A 20,678-nucleotide genomic window follows, 5' to 3' on the forward strand; every position below is an offset into this window, starting at 1 on the left:
CTACAGGGAGGAAAGAAAGTGAGGATGGAGGACTTTAAATACTTCAGGTCAGCAGTCCAGAGCAATGGTGAGTGTGGTAATGTCAAGCTCCTCACATTTTGTCATGCAACATCCCCGCTTGAAAAGGATAGAATCGTCTACTCAGAGATTTCACTGGAATTCACTCAAAAATGACCAAGCAGCTTTGATTTTCTTCCTTTTATTTGTGTGCCGTTTTAAGACATCTCAACAAGCCATTAGCCGTTAGCCTCTAGGCTTTAGCCTCTAGCCCCAGCCTGTAGGTGAAAAACCTTCAAATCAAAGAAACATTATTTGAAGCATGTACGTAATGTCATTAATATTTCCAACTGCTATATACAAACTACAATATAAACATCTGAGAAAAAACATCCTGTGACACCTGGCCTCTTAAATTCAATAAAAAATTAAGTGCAAATCCAGGAACCCACTGCTGTCAATTCTTTCAGCCTGTTTGTCAAGTATGAATCTCACTTTTTAATATTTATTCGTAGTCTATTTTTTAATGCCTTTTAACATGTCTTGAATTTGTAAATGTTCTACCACTATTTCATATATATTAATTACTTTTAAATCTTAGTAACGTATTAGCAATACATTAATAAAATTAACTTTATACACATTATGAACATTATGATGTACGAACATAAAAAAATATTAAATGTTTGCATTGAGTTATGAAAAGCTAAAATCCACACTATTTTGACATTTCTTAATTTACCCTGAGATTCCACAATAAATATACATTTCATGATGAAGGGTAAGGTATATAAGACCACTGTGGTGAGGCCAGCCATGATGTACAAATTAGAGACAGTGCCGCTGAAGAGAGAACAGGAAGCAGAGTTTGAGGTGGCGGAAATTAAGATGTGGTTCTCTCTAGGTTGGATAGGATTAGAAATTAGCTCATCAGAGGAACAGCCAAGGTTATATATTTTGGAGACGTAGTTGGAGAGAGCAGAGCTTTTATGGTTTGGACACATCAAGAGGAGTGACTTTGAGTATATAGTTAGGAGGATGATGAGGATGGAGCTGCCAGGAAAGACAGCCAGAGGAAGACCTTAGAGAAGGCTGATAGAAGACAGTGAGGGAAGACATGAGTGCAGTTTGTGTTAGAGATGAGAATGCAGAAGATAGGCTTTCAGTACATGGAAAAGTATAACGCACTGTGGCTACCACTAACGGGACAAGCCGAAAGGAAAGGAAGTGATTAATCAGGACTATGGCTGAAAGGTTTTAAAAAATATTCTAATGGTGATTTATTGATTGATATATTTATTTTAATTGTGATTGGGATTTAGCATGCAGTTTTTGGGTGGAATTTTATCACATTATTCACAAAATGCGGTAAATAAATCAATAGTATGAGCAACCCGACACTGGCTACAGCTAACATATAAACAACTCTTTCCTGTAGGGTAGGCTTTAAATGTTTTGATTAATGGATGTAAATAATAAATCTATATTTTACTTTTGAATTGTAAAATGAAAAACCTTCCATCACAGTAGAATATTGACTGATTGATTTAACGTCAAGCCTTGTAAACATGTAATTAGGGTTTTCACGATCGGGATTTTTGAGGCCGATCACCGAGTTGAAAAAAACAAGAACCGATCACCGATCCAATCACAAAATGGAGTAATGTGGCTATTTAAATGACTTGTTCATTTACTGGATATACTTGTGTACTGTATACTGAGTATCTTCAATAGTAATCATTCTCTAGTCCAGTGATTCCCAACCAGTGTGCGTGGCACATAGTCTGCTATGAGCAATCTTCAGGTGTGCCGTGGGAAATTATCAATATATATATATCAATATATCAATAATTTTACTTAACTGCTCAAAAAATTATTCATTTACTTTTTTCCTTTATTTATGCCAGTGAGGCATAGTGACAGACAGAACAAATAAATGCTCTTCTATTAGATGGCAGGAAGTCCATCCATCCATTTTCAACACTGCTTATCCTGGTTAGGGTCGCGGGAAGCTGGAGCCTATCCCAGCTGACTCCGGGCGAAAGGCGGACTACACCCTGAACTGGTCGCCAGTCAGTCACAGGGCACATATAGACACGGACAACCATTCCCACTCACATTCACACCGTCACTGAGTGCGAACTGAACCCACGCTGCCTGCACCAAAGTCAGGCGAGTGTACCACTACACCATCAGTGACTCATGGCAGGAAGTAAATACAGTAATTACTTTGTATCTACTTTTTGTGACATGCAAATCAGTTCCCTTTCGGCGAAATTCGCCATTTTGAACTCAAAATAGGTCATTTCCGTGAATCGTACAGATCCGATGAGTTTTTCTGAGGATGGTGGGGGAGGGGTCGCCGTCGCTGTCATAGACTGTTTCGTACTCCTTCAGCGCTGGCAGCTAGATCCATTCCACACATCCACCATCCACACACAGATGTAATATTGCTCCGTGGCGGACTAATACGCTGGCGCATCAGCCTGAGGTTCCGCCTGTGCGCAAGGGACCGGCTTTGGATAAATCACAGGAATTGACGAGACCAGAAAAAACACTTCTGCTGTTAAAGTAAACTCTGATTGAAATGGCAAATACATTTAATTTTACAACTACTGACCTCTACTACTGAAAAACAATGGTATATATTTATAAATTATTCCTATAAGTTAACAAAAACAATTTTGGTTAGACCATAATTTGATACACTGTCACCGCCATGTTTAGCATGCGCAAATAATTCTGGGAATGATGACAAAAAAAAAAAATTGTTGTAAAATTGTTACGTTACGTTAAGCTAGCCACTTGCGAACAACTTCTATCCTTAGTGAAATGCCATACTGCGCAGCTTTGGGATGCAATTTCCAATCAGGACGGAATGCAAAAAAGGAGGTAAGCATTCATAGCTTTCCCAAAAAGATCAAGTTGAGGAAACGGTGGGAGGATGGGGCAGGAAGAGTTGAACTGCTGAAAGAGCCGCGGTTGTTCTAAGCCTTTGATCGCCTCCAGCTCATGGGAGAGATCACTGGTGTGTCTGGGTGTAAACGATGGCTTAAATTCAATGCAGTGCCGACTATCTTTCCTCACAAGGAGCCTAAACGGGCACGGGTGACAAGCGAAAGTCGAGCAAAAAGACGCGAAAGACTCACTTTAGCAGCAGCAGCGGTTGTAAACAAACCATCGGCACCGGACGCTGAGTTAGCAGTGAGAAATAGTAAAATAGGTATGCATGTAACTTTACTCTCAGTTATCACTGAATACATTTATAACATCAGGCAAAACGAACAAGTGCCATGAGCAGCGGCAGAAATGAAACGGAGCTCTTTACAACAGATACTCTCTTTCTCAGTCGGCATTGGCAAGTAGTAGCTACAAATACACCACTGAATATGACCAACTTGAGTTTCTTCACATCCGTCATCTTCATCCTCATTTCTTGTCTCTTCCTCACTCTCCTCATTTCCCTGATCACACTCTGGCACGAACTGAAATGGCTGAACACCGTTCAGCGCTGCCAGGACCTGCTACTGTGGCTACTGCTAAAAACTCTGGGCGTCGGGAACATCCCTATTGGACGTCACTACCCAGAATGCACTGCGATGAAAAAACAATGGCGGCCTATGTTGAAATTACGATATGTAAAAATATATAAATCTGGAAATGATTATCGAAAGTTGTATCTTATTGTTATGTTACTCAAGTTGAAAGAGATCATACATACCAAACATGTCATTACAATCCGAGTTCACTTTAAGAAGTAACGGTACTTTTACTCCATTACAATGATCTTAATGTCGGTCGCTACTTTTATTGATCAATTATTGCTAATTTATCAACTATTTCGTGAGCGAGACTACGACTTCAACTTCCGCATTGGCGCTGTTTGCTCCAATCCAGTTTAAGCGCTAGTGACGTTTAAGTCTAGTTCACCAATCAAACGGCACAAGATAGTGACATGACCTCACACAACGTCTTCTATTCACGAGGGTCACGGGCTTGCAGGAGCCTATCCCAGCTAACTGCGGGCAGGACGTAGGGTATACCCTGAACTGGTTACCAGCCAATCGCAGGGCACATTGAAACAAACAATCATTCACACTCACATTCACACCTACGGACAATTTAGAATCTTCAATTAACCTACCGTGCATGTTTTTGGGATGTGGGAGGAAACAGAAGTACCTGGAGAAAACCCACACAGGCACGGGGAGAACATGCAAACTCCTCACAGGCGAGGCCGGATTTGAACCAAGCTCCTTAGAACTGTGAGACGGATGTGCTAACCAGCTGACCACCGTGCGACCTATTATTATTATTATTATTATTCATTCATTCATTCATTCATCTTCCGTTCCGATTATCCTCACTAGGGTCGCGGGTGTGCTGGAGCCTATCCCAGCAATCTTCGGGCGAGAGGCGGGGTACGCCCTGCACTGATCACCAGCCAATCGCAGGGCACATAGAAACAAACAACCATTCACACTCACATTCACACCTACAGCAAATTTTCAGTTAATCTACCATGCATGTTTTGAGGATGTAAGTAGAAACCAGAGTACCCGGAGAAAACCCACGCTATTATTATTATTGTTATTATTATTATTGTTATTATTATCCATCCAGCCATCCATTTTCTGTACCGCTTATCCTCACTAGGGTCGCGGGTGTGCTGGAGCCTAACCTAGCTATCTTCGGGGGAGAGGCGTTGTACACCCTGAACTGGTCGCCAGCCAATTGCAGGTCACATAAAGAAACAACCATTCACACTCACATTCACACCTACGGGCGAGAACATGCAAACTCCGCACAGGCGAGGCCGGGATTTTAGGAAATGTGCTAACCAGTTGCTCACCTTGCCGCCTATTATTATTGTCATTATTATTATTATTATTATTATTTCACCCTTAATACAAAATGCTTTTAAATCTAGGTGTGGAGTCTCCCTATTGATGCCTCGGTGGGTGTGTCCCCTGTGGGTGGTCAACAATACAACTGCTGTTGTCGTTGCCCGGCGTGGTTAGTGAAAGACCGTCCTGCATACCAATAATTTGTTCACTCGTCTTGTGGCAAAGCAGCTCATTAGGGCCACTCTTCCATTTGAATTGGATAATCTTTAGGGGGAGAGAAGTCAGGACATGGGTTATAGGCAGACAATAGGCGATTCCTCAAACCTACTCCTCTGTTGAGAGACTGATTTTCTGGTTTGGCATAGAGAGCTTCTTTTACACCTCTTTCAAACCAGCAGTCTCCAGAATTTGGACATTGTTGTCTTTGAAAGAATGTCACTTTTTCTTGAGATCCAAATGAACCGCTAATACTGGATTTCATCTCATTTGTGTAAAATCTGTGTGTGAGAAAACAAACTCACATAAAGAAGACTCCAAAACTCACCAACCTTCCAAAAATAATGATAGTGGCTTTAAAAAAAAATTATAACCCCTTGATTGATGTTTCTATTAAAGTAGACCCTACTTGCTTGTATCTGACAGCTAATAACCTCCTCTCCATTGTCAAGGAAATAAAAGCAAGGCATATTGCTTTAACTTGATGACAAATGGTCCTTGCTTAAACAGCATCATGTTTCTCTGCTTATGTACACAGTCGATGGAAATAACAACAACCAAGAAATAGCTTTAATTTGCCAGTCCCACATATAGAGTTAAACAAAATCAATGATATCTTTCCCCAGTGTGTATGCCATTGGACACCCTTCATAAAAGGTGATATTGCATCTCGTATGCACTAGTTTTGATATGTGCTAATATAGTGTGACATGCTTGGATATTGTCTGAGAATATTGATCCTATTACTCTCTTTACAGACAATATAGTAAGAGGTGCCAATACTCCAAAACCAAGGTTTTCACTCTTGGCCATTGTCTTTTTATGTGTGCTCATTTTTTCCCCTGTTTTACCAATAGTGCTACTGTTATGAGCTTAACAAATATGAGAGAAAATAATTCAATATTTCAAGTATTTTGATTAGATGCAGTTGAACATACAGTATATCGCCTGAAACCACCTAATTCTTGAAATAATATTTGTCCCTCAATGAGAGATCCCAAAGGTGTCCGTTATCGGCCTGGACAGAGGGGAAAGATGCTTCTCAAAGTAAGATTGGCTTTTTGTATTTGATGCATAAAACCTTGAGCTGAAACGAATGGATTTGGGAACTCTCAAACAGCCGATAACTCCCCCACAGCTGACTCCCCATGCGCCTGTTTATTCATGCTGAGGTAAGCTGGAGGTATTCATTTGCTGTCAGCTAGTATTGAATTTGAGATTAGTTTTTATTTTAGACCCCAAAACAGCTTGCCTCCTTTCCGTCCTTCCTTCCTTCCTTCCTTCCTTCCTTCCGCCTTCTATCGCAAGCTGAGTTTTGCGTTGTTTGAGAAGCCTTATGAAAAGACTGCATATTATCACAATCTGGCAGCAGGTGACAGATAAGAGTGGAGGCGACCTATTTTCTTTAAAGACGCTTTCATAATGACCTCCATCTTTGTCCTGCTGTAATGTATGGCGAACTTTCTGTCAGGATTTTGGATCAGTGCACTTGTCTGATAGAGTGAGTTTTCATCATTTTGCTTTCTCAGCCCTGAGGTGCTCGTGGCTGATCGAGCCATGAGATTCTGGTTTAACCCCAATTTAGAGCTTCAAATAGGTGACAATCTGCCAACTTCCGTTACTTGTCAGATGTATTTCTACATTGCACCTGGCTGCCAAAATGAAATTCTCTGGGGCAAAAAAAAAGAAGTCTATCGTTTGTTGGTTTCAGACTGATTCACCACATGCAGCAGATATACATTTAATGTTTGAATACAGGTTGGCAAGCCTGCAGCTTTTCTGAATCTTCCTATCGCATCCCATGAGGGAAACAAAAACGTTTCAGGGTGTTTGGGTCAGTGTGAACAGAGCCTTCAATTGCAGCCACAGAACTCGATTCCTTCTCATTATTCTGACCATTATTTGTGCAGAAAGTTGCAATGGCGCTCCCAACTGGCAGGTCATTTAAAAACTGCCTTCATGGGGGCTTGGTGGTGTGACCAAATAGCTTAAGTGTATTTCTATTCATTGAATATATATTGAGTCGTGCATTGAAGTCTACTATTGATTACTTTAAAGAGGAAACAATCTAATCTGGTATCCATCAATTTTTTTGTACCGCTTGTCCAAATTATGGTCATGGGTGAGCTTCAGCCTATCCTGTCTGACTTTGAGCATGAGGCAGTGTATACTCTGGACTGGTCGCCAGTCAATCACAGGGCTCACAGTCACGCATACAGTATGGGCAATTTAGAGTGTTCAGTTAACCTAACAATTAACATTTTTGGAATTTGGGAGGAAGCTGGAGCACCCAGAGAAAACACACACATAATCAAGTACGCAATCTATGTAGCCTATTATTATGGACTAAAGATAAAGTAAAAACATTGTTGTCAGATGTTGAGGTAAAAAAATAAAATAAATACTGATCTCTACAGCATTTTACACTATAATTTGCACACCTCCTTGTTAAAATGTCCTCTCTCACGATACTTTGACAGACATGCTTCTTCTAACAAAGACCACAGTGAGCAGCCTTTTAGCCAGTGTAACTTTCTGGGGGGCTTTTCCTTGTGGAGGTGCGCAATCAGCACACAGGACTCCTTGTCAAACATCTCCACCTTCTCAGAGTTATTTTTGTGCATAAACCTTGTACTCTCAGTGCTCCGGAGACTTAAGGGAAACCTGCCTTTCATACAAATAAGTTGTCTTACCTACAGAGCTTTCACATTTCTCTGTCATTACGTAATACAAATGTATTCTCAAAAAGTCTAATGAGTTCCCTTCACAATTACCCCAAGCATCTATTGTTTGCGATGCAATTACCATGAGCCTTGCTGACTATTGTATTCACTGTTGTATATGTCTAATTAAGTGGAAAGTGAATTTTGCAAGAGAAATTACACTGCTTTTGTTTTTTGTTTTTTTTGTTTCCAGGTTTCATCAGCTTTTCTTAAAAAATAATGTACTTGATGTTGTAACAGACAGCGTAGACTTTTTCGACAAATGTATTGGAATCCCGCTCGGACCTGGCCAAACGATGGGAAGTGAGAATGTAAAAATATGTAGTGGTCCCCCATTTGCAGCAATAAAAGCTTCCACTATTCTGGAAAGACTCTCTATAACAATAGAGAAAAAGTGGCACAATGTAATCTTCTGGTAGTTTTAAATAGTTAATTTCATTTTCACAGATACATTTTCCCAAGAAAATTACTGTCACCTTATGTTCTTTGTGGATCCTATTCCTGAAAGAAATACATTTCTGTGTGATTCTGGCTTTTCTTGTACAGCATCAATTTCCATTTCCTTCCTTCTGCTCAACCTGCTTGCTTGCATGGCTATTTTTTTTCCAGACTTACTCGAGGCATCAGTACTGATATATTTTTGTTGTGTCTCCGCATAGGTAACAGATTTTTGCTTAGGCCTGTGTTCACCAAACAACCCGGCAGCGTGGTGTTTCCCCTTCAGCCCGGAGAGAATCAGAGAGAGGTGGTGTTTAGCTGTGAGGCCCAGGGCCATCCCCTGCCGTCCTACAGGTAACGCCTATAGGCATCACTTAGTGTCCTGGGTTGTAGCAGCCAGTCTGAAAGGACTTGTGCTTTAGACCAAAGGGCTATACTCTGTGTTTAAGACCTGCTGCAGAACAAATATGGAATTTGGGGTTGGTTACTAAAGAGAAGACAATGTCTTGACCACCGTCAAGTACTTTTGACAAGGTACTCAGGGCCATATTCTCCAGTGTGCATAAGAGGGAAAAGGTGCGGAACTGTGCACTTTTCTGGCTACACAAATTTTCCCATCAACTTAAGTCTGTTATTTACTCACCTTCATCCCAAATATGCACTTTGGGTGGTGTGATCATAAAAGGTAGGCATTCCCTGTCACATCTGTATCTGTGCGTATTCTTCCATCGACGGAAACACTTTCCCTCTTACGTGTGCCAGAGAAGAACGCATACGAAGACGTGCTTGTGCCCAACGGCGGCGGTGAACAAAAGTTTTAATTTTGTTAAAATTAATGACCAGTCACATCAGTCGCATCAGTGCAACACTTGGAATAAGATTATTTTGTGCAAAGGAGGCTTTCTCGATGTGTAGCATCTCACGTGCTGCGAGCCTCAGCATACACCGCGCGGACCTTCAGAGAAGTTAACTCTGAGTCAACTGGGTGAGTGAAACAATAAAATACGTCTATGCCAACATTGAGGCAGCTAACAAGATAAACGGTTGGTTGCACTTTTGCACTGACAGTTTTTAGCGTTTATTTTAGTCTAAACCAACATAACCTCACCATAGCAACTTTACATCACAAGGAATTGGGACAAAATTCACACAAACAATGTCTCACAGTATCACAAACACTAACCTTGTGCCTCATCTGTGAAAATCGGGAATCAGCGTTTCATAGCATTTGTTTCCATCCATTGAAAAATAAATAAATAAATAAATCACCAGTGCCGCGGCACGGTGACCGACTGGTTAGAGGGTCTCCCTCACAGTTCTGAGGACAGTTCAATCCCCGGCCCCGCCTGTGTGGAGCTTGCATGTTCTCCCCGTGCCTGCGTGGGTTTTCTCCGGGCACTCCGGTTTCCTCCCACATCCAAAAAACATCCATGCTAGGTTAATTGGCAACTCTAAATTGCCCGTAGGTGTGAATGTGAGTGTGAATGGTTGTTTGTTTGTATGTGCCCTGCGATTGGCTGGCAACCAGTTCAGGGTGTACCCCGCCTCCTGCCCGATGATAGCTGGGATAGGCTCCAGCACGCCTGCGACCCTAGTGAGGAGAAGCGGCTCAGAAAATGGATGGATGGATGGACGACCGTGACCCTAGTGAGGAGAAGCGGCTCAGAAAATTGATGGATAGATGGATTCATGTTAGTCAACCGGAGTTGCTGAGCCGGCACATTGAGGAAGGGTGGGCCCGTCATCCCTCCACCCGCAAGGGGGGGGCAAGCCAGCAAGCCCGTCCGGTGGGGAACCCAACCAGGGGGACACCACCCACTCCCCAGGACCCAGGGCGGTCTCCAGCCCAACTGAAGCGCCAGACCAGTCCTAAAGGGAGGGGCATGGCCACCAGACCAAGCACCCCCCACCGCTTATCCTGGTTAGGGTCGCGGGGCGCTGGAGCCTATCCCAGTTGACTTCGGGCAAAAGGCAGACTACACCCTGAACTGGTCGCCAGTTCACAGACCATTTGCACTCACATTCACACTGTCACTGAGTGGGAACTGAACCCACACTGCCCGCACCAAAGTCAGGCAAGTGTACCACAACACCATCAGTGACAGAAAAATCTTGGTGTTATTTATTTTATTTTTTTCTGTCTCTGGCATTTGAACGAGTATAGACTTTTTATACCCACTGTACTGTACTGTATATAGAGCCCTCGCTTGCCTCAACTCCTCACCACCACCCCATGATTTGTTTCATGTGGAGGTGCTCCAGCAGTACCAAATCACAAAATCTAATCATCTTATCTGCCATTGAGTCTTGCTCTACTGCATACCTGTATGTCTCTTTAATCCTGCCCTTTTGCAGTGCTGCCCACTGTTTTTTTTTAAACCATTGCAATTGTAAAATAGAGTCAGAAATAGAAGGCTCTGTTTTTGAGAACTAATTAAGACCGAATAGTAATTGTGGTGCTAAATAGAGACTTGTCTTAACTGTGTTTTTCTTCATTCCTATCTTTTCTTAGTAATTGAGAATCAAAGTTTTTTTTCGAAATGAGTTGGACGCTTTTTGAGAAGGTATTAAAGACATTTATTTGAATAAGGGTTTTGCAAAATATAGGAGTAGTGTGTATGTTTTGTGTTCAAAATCTGGCTCGCCTGTGTGGAGTTTGCATGTTCTCCCCATGCCTGCGTGGGTTTTCTCCAGGTACTCTGATTTCCTCCCACATCCGAAAAATATGCCTGGTAGGTTAGGTGAAGCCTCTAAATTGTATGTAGGTGTGAATGTGACTGCGAATAGTTGTTTTCTTACATATGCCCTGGGATTGGCTGGCGACCACTTCGGGACACGGTCGAACGCCTTCTCCAAGTCCACAAAACACATGTAGACTGGTTGGGCGAACTCCCATGCACCCTCGAGGACCCTGCCACGGGTGTATAGCTGGTCCACTGTTCCACGGCCAGGACGAAAACCACACTGCTCCTCCTGAATCTGAGATTCAACTTCCCGATGGGCCCTCCTCTCCAGGACCCCTGAATAGACCTTACCAGGGAGGCTGAGTAGTGTGATCCCCCTGTAGTTGGAACACACCCTCCGGTCCCCCTTCTTAAAAAGGGGGACCACCACCCCAGTCTGCCAATCCAGAGGCACTGTCCCCAATGTCCACGAGATGTTGCAGAGGCGTGTTAACCAGGACAGCCCTACAACATCCAGAGCATTGAGGAACTCCGGGCGAATCTCATCCACCCCCGCGGCCACCGAGGAGCTTTTTAACCACCTCGGTGACCTCAACCCCAGAGATAGGAGAGCCCGCCTCAGAGAACCCAGACTCTGCTCCCTCATGGGAAGGCGTGTTGGTGGAATTGAGGAGGTCTTCGAAGTATTCTCGCCACCGGCTCACAATGTTCCGAGTCGAGGTCAGCAGCGCCCCATCCCCACTATACACAGTGTTGATGGTGTACTGCTTCCCCTCCTGAGACCCCGGATGGTGGACCAGAATTTCCTCAAAGCCGTCCAGAAGTCTTTCTCCATGGCCTCACCGAACTCTTCCCATGCCCGAGTTTTTGCTTCAGCGACCACCAAAGCTGCATCCCGCTTGGCCAGCCGGTACCCATCAGCTGCCTCAGGAATCCCACAGGCCAAAAAGGCCAAATAGGACTCCTTCTTCAGCTTGACGGCATCCCTCTCCGTTGGTGTCCACCAACGGGTTCGGGGATTGCCGCCACGACAGGCACCAACCACCTTACGGCCACAGCTCCGGTCGGCCGCCTCAGCAATCGAGGCGCGGAACATGAGCCAACTCACCACCAGGTGGTGATCAGTTGACAGCTCCGCCCCTCTCTTCACCCGAGTGTCCAAGACATGCGGCCACAAGTCCGATGACATGACCACAAAGTCGATCATCAAACTGCGACCTAGGGTGTCCTGGTGCCAAGTGCACGTGTGGACACCCTTATGCTTGAACATGGTGTTCGTTATGGACAATCCATGATGAGAAGAAGTCCAATAACAGAACACCCCTCGGGTTCTGATCGGGGGGGCCGTTCCTCCCAATTAAGCCCTTCCAGGTCTCACTGTCATTGACTGGTACCAGAGCCCAAGCTGTGCGTGGAGGCGAGTCCGACTATATCTAGTCAGAACTTCTCGACCTCACACACCAGCTCGGGCTCATTCCCTGCCAGAGAGGTGACATTCCACGTCCCTAGAGCCAGCTTCTGTAACCGAGGATCGGATCGCCAAGGTCCCCGCCTTAGGCCACCACCCAGCTCGCACTGCACCCGACCCCTATGGCCCCTCCCACAGGTGGTGAGCCCATGAGAAGGGACACACACGTTACCCTTTAGGGCTGTGCCGGGCTTTCGGGATGAAACTCATCGTGTGTCTGCTTTCAGATTTTTTTTTCTTTTTTCTTCCTCAAATGAATGCATGCAGGTGCTCATTCTGTTTTTTTGTTTTGTTTTTTGTTTTTTTGTTTTTGCTGCACCATTCAGAAATTTCGGTGCATATGCAGCCAAATTAGTCTTCCCAAAAAAATCATACGCAGGATTTCCATCACCATGCCAGAGTACTAAGCCATGTGTCCGAAGACACAGATTGATCGCTAATTTTTGTGCGTCTGAGACGTGGGAGGCACATAAAACGAGATCTCTCTGTGTGTGTGTGTGTGTGTGTTGTGTGTGTGTGTATGTATATATATATATATATATATATACATATATATATATATATATATATAATTTTTTTGTAGAGTAATTTGGTTTTGGATAAAAACGTAATTTATTTAGGAAAAGATTACGCCGGAAGCAACTTCCGGTTTAGCCAGAGTTTACGTTTAACGTTATAATCAAACTATTTTTGTCTCGTAAAGGGGGACCACATCTCTTTTTGTATTCATAAACTTTAGGTAAAGTACCTGTAATGAATCTCTCTTTTGTGGAAGCTTTGCTACATGGACGAAATAAGTGTTTATTGTTGCACTCAAACACACAAAAACGACACAGGAAGTGTAATTTTTTAGGAAATGTAATTATAGCGGCGGCTCGGTGGACGACTGGTTAGAGCATCAGCCTCACAGTTCTGAGGACCCGGGTTCAATACCCAGCCCCACCTGTGTGGAGTTTGCATGTTCTCCCCATGCCTGCGTGGGTTTTCTCCGGGCACTCCGGTTCCCTCCCACATCCCAAAAACATGTGTGGTAGGTTAATTGGCAACTCTAAATTGCCCGTAGGTGTGACTGTGAGTGCAAATGGTTGTTTGTTTGTATGTGCCCTGCGATTGGCTGGCAACTAGTTCAGGGTGTACCCCGCCTCCTGCCCGATGACAGCTGGGATAGGCTCCGTTGTGTTGAAAAGAATTTAGACAGGCTGGTCGGCCATCCAGATGGATGGGCCGGGTTGCCGAACAGGTGTATTTGAAGAAAAAAGAGAGAAAAAAAGGAAAAACAGAGAAACAGCAAGGGTAGGGTTGCCGAAGCGCCTTGGTGACAGTGTTTGTCACGGACTCAGAAACTTGCGCCGCAATTCCTTCTGGATGGATCTTTTATCCGCGAGCTACCCCACAGACACAAAACTGTGGTTTCGGGGCGCGGACAGAGTGCTTCTGCCCTCTGCGCTCAGCGCGGCGAGGAAGGTTGAGTGCGTCTCTGCCGCCTTGTGGTGAGATGCAGGGCTCCCTGGCTCTGCCAGGGTCTTCGGCAGGTTGGAAAAAAAACAAGAGCCCAGAACAAAGGGGTTCTGGCCTTTTATGCACAGGAGAGAGGGGCTCGCCAGGGACCTAAAGGAAGACAGACCGCACGTCTTTGTATTAATTTTCATCCTAGGGTTATTTGTGGTTTTAAAAACCAGTGCAATAGGAAATTAATTATTGGATATAAGATAAAGAAATCGGTGGTGGCTGACAGCACTTAATATTTGGGATGTGTCATTTGTATTGTGAGGTGAAACATCTCATCTGATTCAGTTGACAAACAGATTTGACATCAGATCTGTGGCAAACAATCATTAGTGACATTGGTGGCATGATTTATAATGGGAGCATTCATACAAAGTTCGTAAAATACAAAACAAACATTTAAATTCGGTGAAATCTATGGCACAGCTCGCGACTTGCAGTAACTCTCCACCGCCAGTGGGTGTTGCTGGTGTTCCATCAATTGTCCCAGATCGAGCGCTTGGCGCAGCGCCTTGCATGCATTTCAAAGGAGCAAATGGTTCTTTGAACTTTATTTTGAGTTGCTTTGAACAGCGGGTTTGCCAAACTTTTGGTCAGTATCTTAGTGCTGCACGCCAAAAGGGGTTTTGATGGGTGGAAACCCAGGTTTCTAGGGGAGCTGTTAATTATATTAAGGTCCTGGTGACATAAACCAGGCTTCCAAAGACCGTCTGGCTCAGCAGGGCAGCAGGAAGGAATGCAGAGTTTCACAGCTGTGGGGGTTAATGCTGGCACCTTGTTCCGTCAGGGCGTATTTGCTATTTGCTATATATATATATATATATATATATATATATATATATATATATATATATATATATATATATATATATATATATATATATATATATGTATATATATGTATATATATATATATATATATATGTATATATATATATATATATATGTATATATATATATATATGTATAAGACTTTACACGATCAGGATTTTTGGGGCCGATCACCGATCAGCGAGTTTAAAAAAACGACAACCAATCACTGATCCGATCACAAGATGGAGGAATGTGTCTATTTAAATGACCTGTTCATTTACTGTAAATACTTGTGTACTTAATTGCTCAAAAAATTATATTTACAATAAATAATGTGTCTTTGTTCCTCTATTTATGCCAGTGAGGCATAGTGACAGACAGAACAAATGAATGGTCTTCTATTTGATGGCAGGAAGTAAATACAGTAATTAATGTGTCCACTTTTTGTGAAATTTTTGTTTATTGGTGTGCTGTGAGACTTTTCAATTGTAAAATATGTTCTTTAGGTCCATAAAGGTTGGAAATCACTGCTCTAGTCAGATCGTGTATTCTAATCAGTCAGGTCAAACTAACGTTACATGACATAAATAATGGGTGCTAACTTACTGTAATTAAATTACTTTATTTGTAATTAAATGACTTCACCCACACCGAAACTTTAGAGCATGATTCGACAGAACGGCGGCATGTTTAAGTCCAACCCATCGTGCTAGCAGTAGCTTGCTAGGCTATGTAACATTTTATTGCTGCTTGTGTCGTATTAAAAGTATGTGAACATACCTCAAGCAAGCCTTAAACGAACGTCCTCTCTTGTCCTGAGCACCGGTGACCACCAACACACGTTTTCCCCCATATTGTCCTTGTAATACCGTCGGCGCGCTCCACTCTTGTTGTGGTCGCCACGGTAACGAGTGTATCCGATCGCATTTGAGTTGACAAGATAAAGCCCGGCGGCACAGTGGTCGACTGGTTAGAGCGTCTCCCTCACAGTTCTGAGGAGCGGGGTTCAATCCCCTGCCCCGCCTGTGTGGAGTTTGCATGTTCTCCCCGTGCCCGTGTGGGTTTTCTCCGGGCACTCCGGTGTCCTCCCACATCACAAAAACATGCGTGGTAGGTTAATTGGCAACTCTAAATTGCCAGTAGGTGTGAATGTGAGTGCGAATGGTTGTTTGTTTGTATGTGCCTTGCGATTGGCTGGCAACCAGTTCAGGGTGCCCGAAGATAGCTGGGATAGGCTCCAGCACTCCCGCAACCCTCGTGAGGAGAAGTGGCTCAGAAAATGGATGGATGGAAGATAAAGCCCAATGATCATAAAAAACAGTATGCGGTGGTATCGGAATACAAGATTTTATTGCAGTAGTCTGACAGTGCAATCGTGAAAGAGCAAATTTGTCTTGTAGTCTGATCCGGCCGGGCATTACGTGTTGCCTGTCTCAGACTTGTTGTCTGTCCCACACCGCCGACAAGGTATTTTTTAATTTTAATTTTTTAAATAACTTCATTGGCCGTCAGATATTTACAGTACTCCGTAATAAGTAAATGTCTTTTGCGGAGCCGATCAATGACATCATTGATCGGACCGGCGAATTATGACATTAAAGCCGATCAGCATAAAGTTATGTAAAAATAACAAATAAATACTTTAAATTGTTTACATTGTGGGCCCTGAATCTATAACCTATGAAAGTTAAACTTTTTGAATGGAATTATGGAAATAAAAAAACATTTCCATGGTATTCTAATTTATTGGAAAGGGTCTGTATGTTTGTGTATTTATTAATAAAACTCCAAATAAACAACCTATAACTATAAAATATGCATCAAGACAAAAGACAATAAATAATAATAAACAATGAAAATAAAATGAAAATTAAAAAAAGGAAAAAAGAAAAATGTAAATGTTAGTTAAAAGCTAAATTAAATATTAATGTAAATCTCAATTAAAAATGTAGTTCTTAGCCGGGAGGCTGTTGCACAGATGGGGGTTTCTGAGAGATAAGAAGGCCCCAAGATCATTAACGCACCTAAAACCCAGCAAAATAACCTTAAAAATCAACCCTGAAAAACACAGGGAGGCAATGTAGTGATTTTTGCTTCAGCGACCACCAAAGCTGCATCCCGCTTGGCCAGCCGGTACCCATCAGCTGCCTCAGGAATCCCACAGGCCAAAAAGGCCGAATAGGACTCCTTCTTCAGCTTGACGGCATCCCAAATTGTCGTAATTTGCTCCCACCCTCTGGTCTTCAGGACAGGTGCTGTTAAGCTTTGTAATAATTCTAAGTCTGAAAAGTTCTTTTTTGGAAGACCAAAAAGCAGGGCCTTACAATAGTCAGAAAAGCAGGGCATTACGATAGTCAGTCTGACTGGAGATAACAGTGTGCATTCTCATCTCTGTGTTGGCCCGAGAGAGAATGGAGAGGACTATTGCTATGTTCTTTAAGTGATAAAATCCTATTTATGTTATATTTTGAATGTGTGGAATAAAAGTGAGCCCAGACTCTAAAATAACTCCAAGGTTTTTTAGTTTTAAGGAAGGTTTTAAGCACATTACTTGTAATTAAGTCATATGTCCCTCTTTGGGCTTCAGGGCCGATGACTAAAACAAACTTAGGTTTTGTACTGGTTGAGGTGGAGAAGGTTCTCTCCTATCCAGGATTTGATGTCTAAAATGGAGATAAAAATCTCATCCATTGTACTGGTGTCATCAGAAGACATGGAGATGTACAGCTGCGTTTCATCAGCATAGCTGTGGAAATTCACTCCATGCCTCCTGATTACACTGTCAAGAGGTAGCATATAGAGATTAAAAAGGACAGGGCCTAAAATTGATCCCTGCGGCCCACCACATATTTAATGGGTTTTATGTGGAGCATGTATGTCAGCTTACCTTAAAAGTTCTCAGAAGGGTCAGAAGTAGTTAAAGCTAAAATCTCTTACAGATTGCATAACGGTAAATTATTCAGTTACTATATTAGGAACACCACGTCATTTCATGGGTTTTTGTGGAGCATGCATGTAAGTTTACCATAAAAGTTCTCAGCAGGGTCAGAAGTTGTTGAAGCTAAAATCTCTCACGGATTGCATAATGGTAAGCAATCCAGATACTATATTAGGAGAATCTCAGTTACCGTATTTCTTCATTCTTTAAAAATATTCTGTATTACAGCTCACTCTCTCATTTCCCTCTGTGTCTTATTTTCACAGGTGGAGGCTAAATGACACTTTCATCATTCCGACACCAAGGTCACGATATTCCCTCATGGGAGGAAACTTGCATATTACCCAACTGAGTAAGGCAGACGATGCTGGCATATTTCAATGTCTGGCATCAAACTCATTTGGCACCATTGTCAGCAGAGAGGCTAGTCTTCACATTGCCTGTAAGTTCACATTGGGAAACTATTTATTGTTTAGGAAACAAAAAAATATAAAAATATATTTATTAACAGAAAAGCAATACAATCTCATGAGAATTTAGAAGGAAATATTTGAAAATTTCATAATGAGTTACATTTTTCCAAATTTGCCTTTGTGAGCTGTGTGCTTATGCAAAAACTCAACCAGAAAAGGCTATCGAAATGTATTTTTCTGCTGATATTTTGCCACAAATTGTGGATAAAAGGGGTTTAAGATGAAGTCCATTTCTTTTATAAAATTGATGAATTGAGATAAGAGGGTGTAAGTAAGTCACTGATGGTTTAGTGGTACACTCGCCTGACTTTGGTGCGGGCAGCGTGGGTTCAGTTCCCCCTCAGTGATGGTGTGAATGTGACTGCGAATGGTTGTCCGTGTCTATATATGCCCTGCGACTGACTGGCGACCAGTTCAGGGTGTAGTCCGCCTTTTGCCCGAAGCTAGCTGGGATAGGCTCCAGCACCCCGTGACCCTAACCAGGGTAAGCGGTGTTGAGAATGGATGGTTGGATGGTTTTAAGTAACCCTTGATTATAGTAACAGGTATTGTCCTACTTTAAATCTAAATCTTTTACACAAGCTTTCTTTTTTTTTGCTTATTCTATTTGTGTTGATTTTTGTTTTAATTTCACATATTTAAAATGTAGGTCTCTTCAAATGAACTGCAGATGTTTTTCGCTCAGCCTGTTTTTTGCCTGATTTAAGCTTTCATTCGAACAGACCTAGCATTTTGCTGAAAATATAATGACCCAACGGGATTCTGTAAGAAATGTTAGATGTGATCTTCCAACAATAACATCCTCCATTGAGTTAGTAAGAAGAAAACGCAAATCAGCTTTTCATGTTTATATAAATCACATTACCGCTCTAGTGCTTCACTCAGGTGTTTCACGCTGCCTGGTGTTTCTAAACTTGCGATCCATTTGATGAAGCCTGTGTGATTGTGCGACACGGCCTTGACAGACCCAGTATAGTTGCTGCTTTACAGGACTCATCCGTCACATTTTATTAGCATCTGAGGCATCTCTGATGGCAAGGTGAGCTTGGGGTCTGCACTCTTGATGGGGAGCCCATATCAAATGACAAACAGTCCTCCTATCGATTAAAAGACAGGATGCTGATGTCTGTCTCTCTGCCATACAGAAGACGTGCAAGTGATTTCCAGGTACATGCTGGGGTACCACATGTACCCATCTTGGCTAGGTTTGGTGCGTCCTTGTCCCCAGAGTACAGTACAGATTGTTGGGCTGATGTTCTATCAGATTGTTTGTCATATTCATACCCCCTGTCAATTTTCAGCCATGACCTAAAATGCATTTCATTGTGATGGTTCCCATCCATCTCCTGGGCCAGACCTGGGACTCACAGCTTTTGTCAACAGATGGGGACAAGTTTTAGTGCTGATATGTCATACATCATATTTATTGCTCCAGGTTTAACTTAATTAAGTGTGTTGTGTGATTGGGCATGTCTCCAGCCAAGGAAATAACTCACAGATCAGCAGCCTTTTATGACAGTCAGTCCCGGTCATTTGTAAGAGACTGTAGGACAATATGCTTTTTCAAACACCTCGAGACTGACATTTCCATCGGCTACATGTTGTGTTCGACAAAGACAAAGTCCCCCCAATGAAGCCAGGGCTTGTATCTTCGTCCGTATCTGATAATATAATCAGGACTGGTTTCTTGAGAACAGAGGACAGACATTATTTCTAAAAACAACACTTCAACAATGTCTTTGTGTTATGTGACTCCCTGCTGACTCTATTAATTTCTTAGATTTGCCTCAGCCAATGATATCTCTGCAGCTCCAATCCCATGGATGTGTAGTTCATATGTACGAGTTCGGAACATTTGTAATCCTCTGCCAGATGGATGATATAACAGTTTCTCTTACCATCTGGTACAGCCTTAAACCCTGACAAGTATAAAGATTCTTGATCCAGATGACAACAATGACTTAATCTTTTAAATAGAGGGCTCTATTTCACTCTTACAAGTGCTGGATTGACTAATCTAGACGTTTGTCTATCCAGATTGACTTTCATAATCTGCCTGTTATTTTGGTTCTAAATGGAAGGGTTTTGTAAAATTACATCAACGATTGCAATGTCTGCAATACAGGCATGCTGCATTGGGTCAATGTTCTAATAAGGAGAAATGCATAGCTGAGTTAGTGAGCTGTATATAAATCCACAAGGGTGTAACACTGTGTTCAATGAAGGATGAAATGGCTGTATATATAAAAGCAAAGCAGGACGTGACTCCCTTGTATATAGCTGCTCGTGATTTCTTCTATCAAATTAAGTCCTGTAATTACTCCTCCTTTGCATTCTTCCTGTCTTATCCAGCTATCTTAAAAGTGTAAGATATTTATCACTTCTTCTTTCTGAGGTCAACTCCATGAGCTGTGTACTCATTATTCAATGTTTCTACCTTAAAATCAGGCGTCTTTTGAACTGTATCGATGAGGGAGCCAGTGTTTCTTGAAATCTGAATGAAAAGCCTGAATTTTTAGCCCAAGATTCACAGAAGAAAGCAGTACTGTAAATGTAGCTATACTCTGCAGTGTTG

General features: G+C 42.5%; 1 protein-coding gene across 2 annotated transcripts in view; it reads left to right on the forward strand.

Annotated features, from left to right (window-relative positions):
• Positions 1-20,678, forward strand: part of cntn3a.1 (contactin 3a, tandem duplicate 1) — a 124,232-nt gene that overhangs the window by 35,490 nt on the left and 68,064 nt on the right. The window contains exons 3-4 of one of the 2 annotated variants that reach the window (XM_061681658.1): positions 8,443-8,575; positions 17,897-18,072. In XM_061681658.1, the coding sequence (XP_061537642.1) occupies positions 8,443-8,575; positions 17,897-18,072 (309 nt within the window). The remainder of the gene's footprint in view (positions 1-8,442; positions 8,576-17,896; positions 18,073-20,678) is intronic. The other variant, XM_061681667.1, reaches the window with a different exon arrangement.

Source organism: Phycodurus eques, chromosome 1, assembly GCF_024500275.1.
Source record: "Phycodurus eques isolate BA_2022a chromosome 1, UOR_Pequ_1.1, whole genome shotgun sequence".
In the NCBI taxonomy this organism is placed as follows: Eukaryota; Metazoa; Chordata; class Actinopteri; order Syngnathiformes; family Syngnathidae; genus Phycodurus; species Phycodurus eques.